General features: G+C 42.1%; 1 protein-coding gene across 6 annotated transcripts in view; it reads right to left on the bottom strand.

Moving 5' to 3' along the window:
- KIF26B (kinesin family member 26B) overlaps positions 1 to 17,841 on the bottom strand; it is a 296,108-nt gene that overhangs the window by 19,588 nt on the left and 258,679 nt on the right. For 5 of the 6 annotated variants that reach the window (XM_083496725.1, XM_083496726.1, XM_083496728.1 and 2 more), the window contains 2 exons: positions 8,986 to 9,148; positions 2,801 to 6,209 (listed from right to left, as the gene is read on the bottom strand). In XM_083496725.1, the coding sequence (XP_083352851.1) occupies positions 2,801 to 6,209; positions 8,986 to 9,148 (3,572 nt within the window). The remainder of the gene's footprint in view (positions 1 to 2,800; positions 6,210 to 8,985; positions 9,149 to 17,841) is intronic. The other variant, XR_014524480.1, reaches the window with a different exon arrangement.

Raw genomic sequence — 17,841 nt, 5'->3', positions numbered from 1 at the left:
CAGTTTGAGCCTGGCCCACTGCTGCAGTCATAATCTTATGTTTATGTCCTCATAAATCTATTGACATGTAAAAGATTGTGCTTCCATCCAATATAGAATTATGACTTTATTGCTGGGGGGTGGGAATTCAATGAGAAAACATGCTATAAAAAGTGGAAGGCTTTATTTATTGACAATTGTTTAATGAGGGGAAAAAGATATTTGCATTGACTTTTTTCTTTTTTTTAAGGAATGACAAGGTGTTTAAATATGACCTGTTACTTCCAGGCTTAATTAGAAATGGGTACAATCCATTAAAAATGGTGGTCTGATAAAAATAGATGCATCCAAGCTCAAAATTAATCTTTAACCCCCTCCCTCTTCCATTACACATTCCCTGCTTTGCACAGTTTAGTAAAGGTGAGCTGCACACTTTGTGCCGAAGGTCAATGGATTCAAGATCTATCAGGGCAACAGGGCAAGTCATTCCCATCGAGTGTGTCTGAGTGCTGGAAGGGAGCTCAAGGGTCAAGCTGTCCCAACACCTGCATTATGCCAGGATTTTCTAGATCTAAACCATCCCTGACAGATGCTTATTCAGCCTCTTCTGAAAAAGAGGTGGATCCTGTACTATAACAGGAGAAATGTAACTAAAGTGTGCCAAGGATCAAATATATAACCAGAGTGTGCCAGCCTTGTAACAGAGCAAGTCCCATCCCTTTCTTGAGGAAGGATTTGAGAACATGCTCAGAACAAACATGACTCTACCATCTTGGCGATAGTAAACAAATCCTTTTTTGATAGGCCACATACCTTTTAGACCAGCCATGGCCAACAGAGTTCATTTGCAATTATAGGAAAGTAGGGCTTCCCATGAAGTGAGCTAGAACTGGAAAGTATATATTCCCCTCACCTATGAAGCCATTTCACAAGGTCAGGCAAAAATCAGCTCCATCTGATGTAGGTTAAAATTCTCCTTGCTACTCAGCCTGCTAGACTTTGGTCATTAGTATGGGTGCTAGCTTTGTATTCTAGGATTGTCAGCACACTGAGAGCAAGGGGTGAAGGGTGGGATGGCTTCTGTCTTGTGTGATCCACTTTTGCTTCACTGATTAATGAATGGGTCTCAGCTGGCACATTTGAAGAATATTATTTTACACTCAAAGTGGCAGAAGAATGTCTATGGCAAATGATGTTTGATTCATAATGCGCCTGAGCATTAGAAATACATATTCTGAACCTGTAATTACAAATTAAGGAGTAATTGCTGGATCAGCCTGAGGCCCATCTAGTTCATTATAAGAATCTAGGTGGTCTACAAGAAATTAACCAATAGTCCACTGCTGGAATGTGATCTCTCTTTTGCCTTGATGGATCAGTGGTCCAGAGGAAAAGGACTGGATGCCCTTTCCACCTATGCAGCCCTTCTAGTGGAATATCTACTTCATTTCTTGTCAATCCATCCATGGGGAATGCTGAAAGGTGGGATTGGATCACTAGCGAAACCCACAAATAGCTGAGAAGAGTGTGCAGCCAATTGGGATCAGAGGGAAGGGAAAGAGCAAAGTTGAGTTTCAGTCTTTCCATTGAACAGGGACATGTAGCATATCTTCCCATGGCTGGGCTCCCAGCAACATCTAGAATGTCACATAACCCCCACTCCAGATCTTTGTAGTCAATACTATTAGAAGAGTCAGTATGGTATAATGGAGAGAGAGTTGGACATTTTCCATTATACTACAGAGGGGTTTCTATGACTTGGGATTAGAGACATAGGTTGAATTCCTGCCATGGAAGTTTTGGGTGAACATAAGGTTGTTATGAAGATAAAATGACTCATCTCCCACATACTGTCCTAAGCTGTTTATCCCCTGAGGAAGAGGATAAACATGTGATAAATAAAACAAATAAGACAGGAGGTAAGAAAATGTCCTCTACAGAACCTGCTTTTCTCATTAAAACACATTCATTGGTAAGAACAGGAAGAACGCCATTCTAAAAAGGACACTGGGCTGGGTTGTTGAATATAAGGCAGAAATGACAAAAATAAAACAAAGCCCTAAGATAGGCTAGTGATGGAAATTGGAAATAGTTATGTCTTTTTGAGAATTATTCTTGATGGTAGTCTTGAAAGAGTAATATTCTCATGCTCTAGTTCAAAATGCTTTGAGTCTTTGCTTTGGGCACAGAACAGTAATTTCCATCTGTACAGGTGAAGCAAAGTCTAGACAATTGAAGAATGGACCCTGAAAAATGCCCTTCCAGAGGAGGAGGAGGAGGAGGAGGAGATGAAGAAGAAGACGAAGAAGAAGACGAAGACGAAGGAGAAGGAGAAGAAGTCTGAAGATATCCAAGTCAAGTTGGTGCCCACCAGTTGTTTTGGTTCACAGTTCCCATCATCCCTGACCATTGGCTATGCTGATTGGGGCTGATGGAAGCTGGAGACCAAGGCATCTAGAGGGCAGCACCAGGCTGGAGAAGGTTGGTTTAACAGAAGACCTGGCATAGTCACATATTTACTCACCTAACAAAAAGCACAGAAATTCTCTGTTACTTTCCCCCAGCTGAACTTCCATGCCATGCAAGCAGTAAAGATATTCTACAGTGTCACATATTATTCTAGCTCACAATATGGGCACATGTCTTGGTCTCCCAGGGCCGTTCATCCTCTTCTGCCCAATTCCTCCTGAGTTAATCACCTTAAAATGCCTTAATTTCCAATGGAAATGTTTTTTGCATTCCCCCCAATAAGGTAAGTAACTCTGAAACCTACTCAGCAGGTCTCGGTGCTATTTCTCAATGTACAAGTCTAAGGACATACCTGTATTCGAACGCTTCTTTGGATTTTTGAGACTTCGGCACCTCCCACTGAGGGAGCTGCTGTTCTCGCTCATAGAGTCTTGTGCTGAGGAAGCACTTCCCGTTGCTTCACTGTCTCTCATCATGCTTTCATACCCGCTGCTTCCTCCACTGTGGTAGAACAAGGCTGTTTTCCCCATGGCAGGTGGCAGCTCCCCACTCAGGACACTGCTGTTGTCACTTCCGTGGCCACTGCTACAGCGGTGAGGCTTCCGAGGTGGAGTGATCTTGCTGTAAGGTGAAGGCAGCAGGTGAACAGTTGGCTTCTCTTCTCCGTGGACGGCACTGCGATCATCTGTGTCTGAGTTCCTACGCAACTGCAGCCCTCTGGTGCCAGTGCTTCCTTGCAGAAGTTCTGAGATCCTCCCATTGACAGCTCTGAGGGGCAGTTTTGAGGAGAGCCCAGAGCCTCTGTTCCTGCTGAGAGACTGAGTAGACCAGGACATATTCTTTCCATTTGGAGGCAAGCCTGAACTCTGCCCCACAGACTGAGGGAGGGACTTGGTAGAGAAGCTAAGTGTTTTGGTGGTTGAGGCAGCCAGGCTTCGAGCCTTAGGACTTGCCAAGAGGAGCTTGCTCACTGCAGAGATCTTTGATTGACTGGCCTTTGGTGAGGCCCCTGCAGACTGAGAAAGGCCTGAGTTTGTGGGTGAGGACATTGCACTGCGGTTGAAACTTCTCCCAGCTCTGGGCATTGTGGTGTCTTTCCCAGGACCCATCTTGGAGCTGACAGAGGACAGACTCTCTGCCCTTTCTAAAGACAGGCACTCATAATGGCTCCCACTGGACCTTCCCAAGGAATTGGTTCTGCTGGCCAGCTGTTCAAGTTTGGCACTAAACAATTTACTGCTGCTATTGTTACCGCTCTCCATACTGGAACCCTTTTGTTTCCCATTCAGCTCATCGGGAAAACTAGCCAGGAAAGGGGCTGGTTGGTTCAAAGGGCTGCTGGTGCTGCTACTGCAAGTGCTGTGCTGAGGGCTGGCCCTATTTTTCTGATCCAGGCTAGATTTCCTCACGGGAGGCAACGGCGGAGTTCCTTTTGGACGTGTGAGAACGCAGTGTTTGGGGGACGCAATCCTTCTTTCCAAGCTAGCTCTGGAAGTCTGGGACCCAACAGAACAGCTAATGGCACTGTTCTCCTCAATGTAATGATAGGAAACAGCATCCAATTCCTCCAGCTTGCTGGCCTTCTGAACGCCTCTTGTGAGGCTGCCATTTTTAAAGCTCTCCGTAGTGTGTGCTGGGCTGTGGGCTGTGGAACTGGGAAGTCCCATTTCACATCCATCTACAACCCTCTTCAGGTTTTCCGTTCCCGGGGAGCTGGAAGTCTCTCCGCTACTGCTGCTAAACCTGTCTGCTGACTTCTGCTTCTTATTTTGTTGAGTGATGGCTTCAGCCTTGGGGCCACAGCTTTCTTTTTTCACACTGTCTTCCCTCTTTAGCCAAGGATCATCAAATTTTATCTCTTTTCTTACACTGGATTCCTTCACCTCTTGAGGCTGGGGAACTTTTGCTGGTGACGACACTACAGATATGGTCTCAGGCGGCTCTTGTGCTTTAAAGGGATTAACAGCAATACATGGATACACAGTAATGTTGGTCTTCATTGGAATGAAACCTTCACAACTGCTTAGGCTTGTGGTGTTTGATATTGTGACCATAGTCTTTCCCAGGGCTGATATTTTACAACCTTTGATAGGTGACATTTTATTAATACTTTCATCGGTAACCTCTGGCAGTACAAATATTTCCTCGGTGACTGGCTTTTGCTTGTCATTTATACAAACCACACTGCTGTTCTGTACACCTCTTGCCAGTTCAGGAATGGGCGCATCTGCCAGTGCTTCCCCATGCCCATAGCATGCTTGGGCTATGAAGCTGTGGCATGACTGTTCACCATCACTTCCGGTGCTCATTTCGCTCAACCACGAGCTGATAGAGGAACGTCTGCTTTCAGCCTCTTCAGCTTTGTGATCCAGTCCCATTTTTGGAAGAGGCATAAACTGGGTGATACTGACCTCAGACACAGGAGCTGTACTGGCATAGCATTCAAGATCTTCACTGATGCTGCTGATAATGCTAACCGGCCTAGACCCGGAGGCCAGAGCTTGCACAGAACAATCACTGTTAAAGCTGATGATACTTGTTGGACGTCCGTTCTCCAGAACCCCACTAATGGTCAGTTCTTCAACCAGGGTGAATACCAGCTCATCTTCTCCGTTCAGCTCTAAGGGCTGCTGCACCGTGACCATGGTTGTGCTCAAAATCTCCTTCTTCGACTCAGGAGAAAGAGGTGGCTCTTGCTGCTGCTGCTCCTGCTGCTCTTTGTTGTCAATGGGCTCCCCATAATCAGCACTGCTGGAAGACACAGACTTTTTCATGAGCTGTGGGCTCATGCCAATGGGAGGAGTGCGGATCTCTGGCTGCATCAGAGACTCACTGGACACCATCCCGGAGTCCTTGCTTAAGGATGACGGTGGTGGTGCAGGGTTGGGCAGCACCCCTTTCTGGGTGTAAACCTTGCACCTCTGAGACGGAGAAGTGGGCGGCTTGTACTCGGATGTCTTGGAAAGGCTTGCAATGCCAAGCCGTGGGGAACCCATGGGCCGAGGCTTGCTTTCTACAAAGCCGCAAGTGTTCAGGCTTTCTCGGCTGCTCTGCAGATCCGTGCTGTGGGATTGCTGGGAACAGTTTGTGTGGCTACTTGGACTGCCTGTAACACTCCTAGGTGATGGAGGGGTGGGTGCCTCATTAAGCACCCCGGTGTGAACAGGGGAATGGCTTCCCTGAATTTTGTTGGCTGTTGCATTCAGGTTTTCCTTGAAATCTTTATCAGGTTCTTGGCAGCCTGCCAGGCCTTCTTCTGATGCACTAGTGAGCTCTGCTGCTTGGCCTGACACAGGGCACTTAGTCACTTGGTCGGAGCTGAACTGAACAGGCAGTTCTTCAAAAGGAAACGTGTCAGTCTCCTCACTGCCGTCAATGCAGTCTAACCTCTCCTGGAGTTCCGCAAATGTATTGCACTTCAAGCAGTCTCTCTCAGAAGTGCTGGGCGCTGTCTCACCCATGTCCTCCAGCTTGCCTTCCGTTTTGGTCTTCTGAAGGGCAGGAACTATGGGGACAAAATCCGGGGGACCTTCGTTGTCGGTCAGTTCCTTGTCCGAAAGGGCTGTGCCGTTGGGGCCAACGTAAATGACGGTGTCGCATGACTGTTCGCTGCTAGAAGAATAATCTGGGTCACTTGACAAGTGAAGAATGGGGAAGTCTGGATCAACAACGTTCCGAGAATGGAAGGGCCTCAGCTGGGTTGGCCTCCGCATCCTCCCTTCTTCACAAGAACTTTCTCCTCCTGAAGAGCTTGACGTGTACTGTTGGGTAGGAAGACAGGGGAAATGTTAGCATTTCAAAGAATCCCCTTCCATGGAGCTGAAATCCACACCCCATGCTCTCATATAAGCCTTCATGCATGCAGAGGCTACTGCAAAGGCCACTGGGCATGGGGGCTGCTTCATTCAACATGCAGTAGAGTGCTATGTGAAGCTGGTGGCTTCTGGCATCAGGGATAAAGCCGCCAAGTCCACGTGGCAGCTTGCTGTACAGAAATGGTTTAGCATTTCAAACAGCTCCATGTGCTTGGGTTTAAGCAGCTGTCATACTGCTCTATTTGTTCATACAGGAGCAGTTGGTGGAGAGGGGACTTGCTTACTGGGAGGGAGAAGGGTGAGGCAGTGGGAAGCTGGGCACAGTGCAAATGCACCAACAGGAGGGGCAGATTGGCTCCGCAGGTGCATCTGCACAGCACTGACCTCCCCAGGGCCTTGCCCTTCTCCTTACTGGGAAGCTGCAGTGACTCTGGACCACAGGTGCAAGCTGACTTCCATCCTCACTCACGGCTCCTCTGTTCATGCACACTGGGCTTTAGCAGAATCACAGAGAGTAAAATCAAGTTCTAAAGTGAAATGAAAACCAATTCATTTCAAACATGTTACTTTTATAAGGTTCTCCTTCATCCCTTTGTTATGAGTTTTGTCAATATTATTCCCATTTTTCATATGAAAAACTGAGGTTGGACAGTAGTGATCTGCCCAAGATAACATGGACCAACTCCTTATCATGGAGAGCTCCAACTCATGCGCTGTCAATAGTATGGTCTTCATGCCTGTTTATAAATACCCTTTACAGTCAGACAGCAATATCACTTACTGGGGTATGTTGTTGTGCAATCATATTGAGGAAAAATGCCTGGTGCTGCAAGTCTTCTGCTGAACTCAGTAAATTGCTCTACCAACTAAATATGTGTAAGATTGGGCTGCATGCCACTTTGATCCCAGGGTTCCTTCTGACAGTTGTTAAAACAAATTCATTAAAAAGCCTGCCATGGCATTCTTGCAATTATTTACTCTGAAATTCATTCACTGATCACAGTGGAGTTACTTTAGATGGATGACTGAAGTCTACAGCTAAAACCAAAGGCTAATGATTTTGAGCTGAAACATATAGTTGAAAGTGGATGAGCATTTAGTAAGCAACACCCATCACTTAATTAGGTGGCTGGGATAAGCACACTTGGAAGTGTATTTCGCTAGAATCAAGGGGGCTTACTTCTGTGATTACAGCGGTGGGGATGAAAGCAGAAAAGAAGGAATGAAAAAAAAACAAACCATGCCTCCCACGCCTTTCTTCCATTAACTATATAAAAGAAGGTTCACCTCTGCATTTCAGGATGCAAGGGAACACATTGATCCTCTAGTCCAGTTTCCAGCAACAAAAGCTCAAGTAATACTAACATTTCCTAGATTTTAATAATGCCAAATAGATGCGCTCAGTAACTTTCTGAAAGATCTCTAAGAAAGGATTCCACTACTTCTCTGTCCAAGTTATCATTTTTTTTAATAGTTAATATGTGTTTTCTGATACACTTTAACACAGTGGGACTTTCATTTTATTTCTTTATACATTTTATGAGCCTCCTTTCAAAGTGATTTCCACAAACTACTGAAGCCAATATCAAATGAAATAACAATTAAACCACTCCCAGCAATAAAATACAAACAGCTAGCAGCATAATACATGTTGGCACAGAAGGAAGTCCTATTGAGGTAAGTATTGGATTGCAGCCTTAAGCTGCAATAAAAGCTGATTGCTTGCTTAAGAGAAGGAAGTTTCCAAAATTAAAAAGCCATTATCTGCTGGCAGAAATTGTCCAGAGTAGGAACAAGGCAAGTCTCCTTAGAGAGGCACTTCTACCAAGTCCTGATCCCACATGTCTAACTTCAAAAAGAAGTAAAAAGTCTCAGTGACTGTGAAGGAACATACTCTCCATACTAAAGTCCTAGGCAACTAACTTTCACAGTTTTACTTAGTTGTTGCAAATTTTAATTAATGTTCCATTTTATTTAGATAGTGGCTAGAGAAGAAGAGATATAAAATAACGTGTGCTGGATCAACCTTTTCTTGCTGTAAATACATGTTAGCTTCTGATTTTTATCAGAACTGAGCATTGGTATATGCAATCTTCTCTAAAAGAACTATATAGAATTCAGATCAGAACACCAAGCTTCTCAATTTTCACTCTCAAGATAAAATATCATGCTTCAAATGCACTGGCTGAATTAGTACCACCCAGACCACATCAGCTAGTCTTTTTTTTTAAAAAAAAGTTTGTGCTCATTGTAAGGTTAATGAGGGAAATGCTATCAAAATTAACATTGGTGTCACACACTACAGCATGCTGTGTTGCAGAGATCTCTTCTGGGAAGAGACTGTTGTGCAGTGATATTTTGTAGAATCTGTTAATTGATCTCAGCTCACATTTAACAATCCTTAGGCTGCTAATGTGAATGATGTTAATAAATTATTCCAGCTTGACTTTTAACCAGGATTCCATGCTACATAGACTTCAAGAAAGCAACATCAGAGTTTGAACTCTGCCATTTCTGTGCCTATTATAACCAATCATTCATCTAACAATGAACATATGATTTCCCTCATGCACTCGGATGTACTGCCATACCATCAGAAATTAAGAATATTGATTTTTGTTAGAAGCTGCACTTTCAAGGCCTCTCCCATTTCTTCCGGATCCCTAGCTTGTCATACTCTTTCCAGAGCACAGCAACAAAAGAGTTTCCCCCTTGTCCTTACCTTTGTTTTCTTTTTCTTCATTCTTAAAACCCTGGATGCAATCTGGATGGTGGAAAGTGTTTCAGCATAGTTCCCTGCAGCTGCCGAAATGTGAGCTATCATGGTAGTACGGCAGTTCATGTTCCCAAGGGACTCCCGGAGCAACATGGTCAGCTTGCTGTCTCTGCAAAATAAAAAGAATTAAGGCTACATTAGTGAGCCATGTTTCACTTCGACTGTCGGGATGTGACTCCAGGTCTCAGCAAGATTTCTTCCTTTTTAATGGAATACTAATTAGCATTGTTCTTCGGGATTCTAGTGCACTACATCTGCCTCTGAACAAGCTGGAAAATCCCTGCACTGAAATGGAGAGGCTCTTATCTTTCAAGGGTTTTCTGCCTGTCTTGTTTTCCTAGCACATTTTCAGCAGTATTTTAGCACTGGAAGCCACCTCATCACCAGGAACCTATTCTGGGCTAACTAGTTTTAAAAGAAAACCCAGCTGGATTTAAAGGCACAGAAGGATCAGGCCTTAAAACACATCACGAGTTTCACCTCCGCTCATTCTTTTTGATGTCTGAAGGTGGAATTAGTTTGTCCCATTTTCTCCCTGTCACACACTGAGTCACTGAACGGACTCATTTTTAGAAGACCTTGCAACCTCCGCCTCTCCATCACTTCCAATGATTGTAATGAGACCTGCAAATGGTATTGCATGACAATTGCTTTGGCACTGAAGAAACTCTGCTAACATTATCCATTAATGCAACCCCAATTATTACTGCAGGCGATGGCGTGCCATCAAAAATTCAACAACAAAAACTTATTTAAATGAATTTTTTTTAAAAAAAAAAACAACCCCAAACCAAACCCTGCCTCTTGTCAGCAGTGCACAAGACAATTCAGGAGTAAAACAGTCACTGTGTTATGTGATGATAGTGGGAACCATTCATTCTATTAATGCAGTTAACAAGGGTACAATTCACCAGGCACTTGTCCTTTGAGAGCCCTATGGGAATGGATGGGAATTATGCTCCCTCCTCAATAATGCTGTTGTTATTATTATTATTATTATTATTATTATTATTATTATTATTATTAATAATAATAATAATTTTATTATTTATACCCCACCATCCTTAGTTCCCTGCAGAACTCAGCAGGGAGGAGGATGTGGACAAAACTAAAATTAGTTGGCTCCAAGGCCAGCCATGAGACAAAGTAAGGCAACTGGGTGTCAGGATCCACAGGGGCAGCAAATCCGGCCTCCAATGAATGCACGGCCTGAGGTTGCTGCAGCAGTGGCAGCAGTGGCTGTGGCACACTCCTTGGAAGTCAGATCTGCCTCCTCCTCTGCAATGTCCACGCAATGCTGCCTCTACAGCTGCCTCTTGGTGAATAGTAGGCTCTGCTGGTATCCTCACACCCCTAGGGAGGAAATAGCAAAGGCTGCCCTCTGAGGTCTCCTGGGGCCTGAACCCACCTGGTGTGATTGGTTCTGGCACCACCTAACATTGGCTTCCCTGCCCTACCAGAACCAATGAGCACCAGCCTCTACTGGTACTTCCCCCTGCTGCCATAAGGGGTAATTTGCTGGAACTGCTTGCTGTGAGGGAGTGGGATACTAACACACACACAATAGAGTTACTATGTGCAGATATAGTAGCTCTATTGTGAGTGTGTGTGTGTGTGTGTGTGTGTGTGTGTGTGTGTGTTTGCAGATAAAGTACAAGTTAAGCAAATTGCTTCCTGATTATTTTTCTTAAGAGAGAGAGTCTAAAGACACTGGCTGCAAGACATATTGCTATCCTAAATAGATCCATTCAGCAGCAAATAGCTCCATTTCATCATGTCTAAACAAAGCATCCACCAGAAAGTCTGAAAGTTTCCCCAGAAAGTTCAAGTGCAACCTTCTGTTTTGTACAGAATCTGCCGGTTCTCAGCTTCCTGTGGGCAGAGCTAGTCAATCCCTCTACAGTATTTGATGGCATGTGATGTAAACAAAAGTCCATTAAGATGACAGCAAGGAAAAATGCATTCATTTCTCTGATTCAGCTTTGAATCCACACAGACCAAGAGATAAAAGGCTGTTGTGCAAGCTTCGTGCATCATCTCTTCATCAAGGAATACTGCAATATCAAATTCTGTGCAAGAGTAACCACTATTCCATGGATGATGTACACAGAAATTATTAACATCTGTATGGAAATCGATACCAAGCCTTTCATTTACTCATGCGTCCATCAAAGAACAACATGGAATGACAGTGCAAAAGGGCAACAGACTACATCTAGGTCTCATGAGAATAACTAAGTCATGCAGCCATCATCAGCAAACTGGTGTGGTCTTCCTCGAGACTTATAAATGATGGATGTGTGTAGGTCACCTGAACCCTGAATTACGCTGAAGTGCTGTTGGAAGAGAGATGATATTACGCACATTCCTGTGCTACATCTATTGAGATTATGCTTATAAATAACAACAGATGATTTTAAAAACCAGCAATGTTTCATATTCGACTCAAAAAAAGTCTAGCATTATCTTGATAATCTTCCCTTTGCTGTAGGCTACAGTTAGCTGCCTCCTTTCTTATAGCTAGCTACACAGCTTCCCAAAAGAAAACTACAAAGGAAAGGTTACTAATCATGCAATTTGCAAATATTTTGCATTTTATATTCAAGATCTGGACCTCCCAATTCAATGGTTCAATTATCTCTTTCAATAAGATATGCTAATGATGTTTTTAAAAAACCCCACACACAGACAGAAAAAATGCCATCAGACACAAGCCACCTAGTAGTTGCTGCCTCTGTTCCTTTGATCTTGCAGCAGTTTAAATCTCTGGATTCATTTTTCTTTTTAATCACACCTATTATATTTCAAAATATACCGGTACCCTACAAATAGGTATACAAATGCACAGGGCATCTGTATTTTTTTGAAAGCTGATTCTATCCCTCTGTCAGAATAAAGGAAGATGGGTGCTTTATTTCAATAAGGAAAATAAGCCAATATTCTTCAGAAGCTAGGTTATTTCTAGTGGGGTAATCAAAGGTACTTTGAAAAAGGATAATTGTTATGTAAAAATACCCCACAAAACATTTTATATCAAAAGATATTTCTGCTGACTTCAACTTTAATAAAAGTAGCATACCAAAATATGGATCAAAACATTCTGAAGATGGCCTTTCAAGATGGCACAAATCCCCTGTCCTAAATTACCCTTGTGTGACAGCAATTCAGTAGCTCTGTTCCCAAAGATGCAGTTAGAATTCTGTGTTATGAGGAATATAGTTATAATTAATTAATTAATTAATTGATTGATTGATTTGTACACCACCTTCAGTCAAAAATCTCAGGGTGGTTCACAGCATAAAAATATAAAATAAAAACACATAATACATAATAGAAATAAGAACAAAAGCAAAACAAACCAATAGCATGCCCCCCCCTTTTTTTAAAAGACACAGAATGTTAATCAACCAAAGGCCTGGCTGAAGAGAAACATTTTCATGTGGCACCTAAAGATGTACAATGAAGGTGATAGGCAAGCCTCCCTGGGGAGAGCATTCCACAAATTGGGAGCCACTGCAGAAACTATCGCAAGCCCTGTAATCACCTGGTCCCTGCCCACCATCTAATGTTGTTGTTGATTATTCAGCCAGTTATTGACTATAGCCAAACTACCCTTTCTAGGGAAGACTCTTCAATGTTGTGGATCACAGATATTGACTTTCTGGCTGCTGTGAGACTGCTCGAGTTGTACAAGGGATTACTGCCCCCCTGAGCCAGGCTCCTCAAAGGAATCAAGGGCTTCCATTGCTAACAACCTGACAAATGGTGCTGGGACCATGCCAGATGGGACAAGTGAACAAGTGCTCCTTTGCACACTAGGAATATTTGGCCCTTTAACAGCCATCTTCTTTAGCCCAAATGGGGTGGACCTTGGGGAAGGTGGACCGGAGGAAGCTAGGCCTTAGTTCACATTCTGCCTCTGTCACAGCAAATTGCTCACTTGAATCTATCCATGGTGCTTCAGCCACTGTCCTGCCTTGCTGCTGTGGGAATCTGGTATGGACAGGTCAGAACAATTAGTTCTGATACATATATTTTCATTTTGCTGGAAATGGAGACTTGCAAGGAACAGGACTGATGGAGAACAGGCCCCAGTAAGCTGTAGAAGGACAGAATTGCCAGTCAGCTGATGGGTTTGAGCCTTCCCATGCCTCTCAAGGATACTTTAAAAAAATGCAAATATGTAATTGACATTGAAATAATAAAACTGCCTCGGCTATACCATTTTGGGTTGCAGGTGGGTACTGGGCCTCCATAAACACACACTAATTATTATTAGAAATATTATAGTCTAGCCTTCTCCTTGGCATGTTAGTTTTTCTGTGTGCAGGAATCCTTTTACAGTCAGGGAGCCATCCCACCCTGGGAACCCTTATTGGCAAGCCTGAAGTGCTGCAATCAGAAGCCCAAACACAAAGCTGCTACCTCACTGAGAACTAGGATTCAGTATGCTTCCCTTGCATTCAGATGTACCTCCTCGCACCTTGAGCTGAATGTGAATGATCAGAAAGGAGTGTTCTGTCTGTGATTGTCAAGGTGATTACTAAAAAAAGAAGATGATGAACAGCACCAATTTCATTTCCAAACGAAAAAGGAAATATACAAAAGAATGGGAACCAAGTTAAAAACATTGGCTCAAGATTCCCCTGTCCCTAGGAGATTATTTAGACAATTTTATGTATTTATTCCAGGTCTAAAACATATTAAGTCATAAATATTTTATCTTTCCTCCCCCCCCCTCTCATTCTTCCTTTCCATCTCTCGTAGGACTCTAACCAATAAAAAAACAGGAATGCAAACATTGGTGACAGCAAAATTAAAGCTGAAAACAGAACCTTATTTTTTTTATTAAGCCATATAACATGCCATGGCATGTGTCCCTACTCATACAAATCACATATCATGGTTTCTTGCTAGGCAGCAGGCCAATGGCAAATGCTATTAACCACCTAGGTGTGTGATTATTACATGATAAGGCGTTGTACGCCCTTGAGCCTGCTGTCATACAGTAATTTATTGGCAGAAAGTGAGCAAATGCTAATATATTTCATGTAGTCAGTAAATATAAACATTATGCCTGCACCTGCTTCTGTCTGTATTAGTCAACTAATAAGAAAAAGTATAATTTGGTATAGCATAGCAGCATTTGATTGGTGTGGTGTGCTAAGTCTTCTCTAAATTGTGAAACATCATGGTTGGATCCCAGCCCTACTCCTTGTAGTGCAATTGTCAATACTCTTCAATAGGAGGGTCAGGTTAAACATCATGTTACTACACAAGATGATGTTTGTGGTGTTGTCTGCAACACCTTTGATAAAACGATTAGGAAAGTTCATGGAAGTTATGTCTGTTAATGGTCATTAGCTATGATGGCATAATGGAACCTCTGTGTAAATGGGCAAAATTCCTCGGATTATTAGAAGAAAGACATAAATAAAACAGAAGATAAGCATCACTTTCACAGCATGCCCTGCTAGTGAGCTTCCAGAAGAAAATGCTGGACTAATAGAACCTCAATTTTCTGCTGAGCCTGGAATATACACACATCCTTTTAAAGATCAGTGTGAGCTTGATGATCAAGAGATCTACACAGCTCCATTTTTTATATTGAGGTAGAACTTTTTGATTCATTAATTAATGTCGCAACCCTGCTATCGTTGCGTTTTATAGACAGGAATTAAGAATTTTAGACAGGAAGTCAATCTGGGGTTTTGAGGTCCTCAACAGCGTGCCCTAACAATGATCCCATACGTCTGTCAGGCCCAGACCTACCATTGGGCCGAGTGAGATGCTTTCAGTACTATTTTCACCTCAGGAAGCAAAATGTCTTGGCCCAGAACTGTAGACATTCCTGCTTTAATAAACATTTACATTGTGGAACAGAATAAAACTATGCTTAGTTATGGGGTTTAATTGTTTTTGTATGCTGGAGAAACAGAGATAAGAGGTAATTCCAGTTCTTGAAGGATTACTGGTTAAAAGAGAAAGGAAACAGAAAAAGGGAAGAGGGACAGAAAGGAATTGTGACAACCAATTGCACTGAAAAATAGTCACAGTCTTGTTTGCTAAAATTGCCTGTATGGGGTTTGTCTTTCATTATGACATAGTCATTTCTGGTACACAAGCAGTTCTATAAAAAGGAAGATTAAACATGAATGTCAGAGTAAGCTAGGGTGTTACTAAGACATGAAAAACAGACCTGGTTTTGTAAATTTCATAGAAATGGCATGTTTAGTGGCTTTGTTCCTAAAAAGCATAAGGTGTACTGTCACTTTAGTAGAGGTCAAAGCTGGGATACGCATGAATATTCATTTGAGATATGCAACTCAAACAGATACATTAAATGTAGTCACACATTCAATGTAACATACAGTTTGAAAATGTTCTTCACTCATACATTTTTCCTTTGGTTTGCTCTCATTTTCTAGTACTTAGACCTTTTAACAGCTATTGTTGCCATCACCCTTTTCATTATTAGAAGACTCTTTCTAGTAAATTTGGGCAGTAACATTTGCCTACCACCAACAGTCATACTAAGTTTCACATAATCTTACAACAGAAATTAATTTTAAATTATTCTCAGTCAGCATGTAACAAACCCCAGTATCAGATAATTATGAATCTATTACAGAGCTAATACAGTCCATAATTTACACAAGATCTATATTGTTCCCAGTATGCCACAATGCTGTACAGATTCCTGTACATTCAGTAAGGCATATTTGCATGTAAGCATCCAGAATATTTTAGCCTAAATATCTTTCAGTGACATAGCAAAATCATCACTGAAAATATTGGTAATATGGGAGCCTCCTGAAAAGAGATGATGAGAGATAAATATGCATTGTAACTAAAATCTCAATGCTTATACCATATACATAAATACCATTACATCAACCTTCATTTGATATAAAACACACCACACAAGTGTACAAGCAGTGTGTTATTGCAAAATATCTAAACAGCCAGTACACAACAGATGAACAATCATCAGGATGACTGATGCTTAAGATGACTAGAACTTTGGAAGCAATTTTGCCTGTCATTATGTAAATATTGGCCTATGTTTTAACATTATCAATGGAATCTTATTATTTATTATATACTCATTTTTACACCATATCTTTAAAAAAAATAATCATAGAGAACAGATGTATTTTCTGGGAAAGACTCATGTTGAAAATTTAACAACATGATTTGGTAAAGGTTTGCTTACCAATTGTCCATGAAAATAATAATGAATTTTTCTCAGATCTTTTTAGATGGATTACAAATAGATTGTGGCAGCTCCTGAGAGTTACCAGTGATACTTCCTACAGGTCTCCTGAAATGGGAAGAACAGCCAGAAAGTGTGAATAATTCACTGGAATCCTGGCATTTTGACTGACTATACTAAAAGCTCAATTGTGTAATTTGCACAACTCCGCTCCCATTTTCTTGCTGAGCTCCTACAAGCTTTACTGAGTCCTCAGAAGAATGGCCACCAATGAGCTCCTTGGTCTTTCTTCTTGTCTGGCCTTTGAAATTGACTTGTGCCCTGGGCAAACCACTGAAACAGGAGACAAGCTTAGTGGAGTTTCTTCATCGGTGAACTTTATTTCTGGCAGTCAAATACATGTGTTATAATGCCACATTTACATTATGTGCAATTTCTCTCCAGAAATACAGAAAGCAATTCATAGCAGGGGGAGAGAGGTTAAGCACAGAGGTTCTCAGTGCTTTTCCTTTTAACTTCAATATACAAGATCCTATTCAAAAGCAATAATTCGCTCTATAATAACTCTCTTTTCTCCAAGCTGGGGTGGTGGTGGTAGAATCAAAGAGTTTTAGAAAGAATCCAAAGGGCTGGGTCATTAACCACTTGTGGCACAAAACATAACTCTCTTAGAATTCAGAAAAGAGTGGTGAACAACTGCATATAAATGCAAGAGTCTTACAGTAAAATATTTTCTCCTGATCAAGCTAGGAGTTAGAGATGTATTGTGGATGTACCCTGGACTGGAAAAGTAACAGAACATTCACATGGGTGTTATATACAATGGCCATTTCTCTCCTTGACCCACCTGCAAGGGCTATGTGGGTGTAGCCCTTTTCAATAAGCAATAATGGTGTCTCTGAATCTATTCAGGGTTAAAAGGGGGCTAAGGTTAATACCCCTCCACATTTCCTCATCTTCATAACAACTGATTTCTTCTTTTTGAAGAGAGTGATGTATGTGTAGCCCCAGCAGCTAAATTCAAGAGAAAAACTGTGTGAGCAGAATTTGGGGCTAAACAACAGTGGACATCAGAGTTGAGCAGGGTGATTTTTAAAATAGAAACAAAATAATCTTACTAATGGTTTCTCTCTCCAATTGAAAATATTACTCCCACTTCTTAAATAACGGAAACACGTTTATGGGCCCAGATGACAAAAAAAGCATCAGAAAAAATACAATTTTTGCTTCTTAGCAAATACATTGCTACTGGTTTGGTGTTGGTTTGGTGATCTCTCGGGGTCTCTTCCAACCCTGTGTGCTTGTGATTGTAAAAATAAAAACTATAAGGTGGTAAAAAACAACCCCTGGCTGAACAGGTCTAGCTGGACATAGTCTAAGGTAAACTAAGGTGATCGGTTGCCATAGGGCAGGAGTGGAGATTTTCTGGCCCTCCAGATGTCGATGAACTATAATTTCCATCAACCCTAGTAAGCATGGAAGTTATCATTCTCCAACACCTGGGGGCCAAAGGTTACTACTACACCAGCCATAGGGAATAACTGGTAGATCTTCATTTACCGTAAATGATGACTGGTAAGTATTCT

Source organism: Podarcis liolepis (genome assembly GCF_965112155.1).
Source record: "Podarcis liolepis genome assembly, chromosome: 3".
Classification (NCBI taxonomy): Eukaryota; Metazoa; Chordata; class Lepidosauria; order Squamata; family Lacertidae; genus Podarcis; species Podarcis liolepis.
The sequence above is the reverse complement of the archived record's forward strand: the minus strand, read 5'-3'. Positions and strand labels throughout refer to the sequence as shown.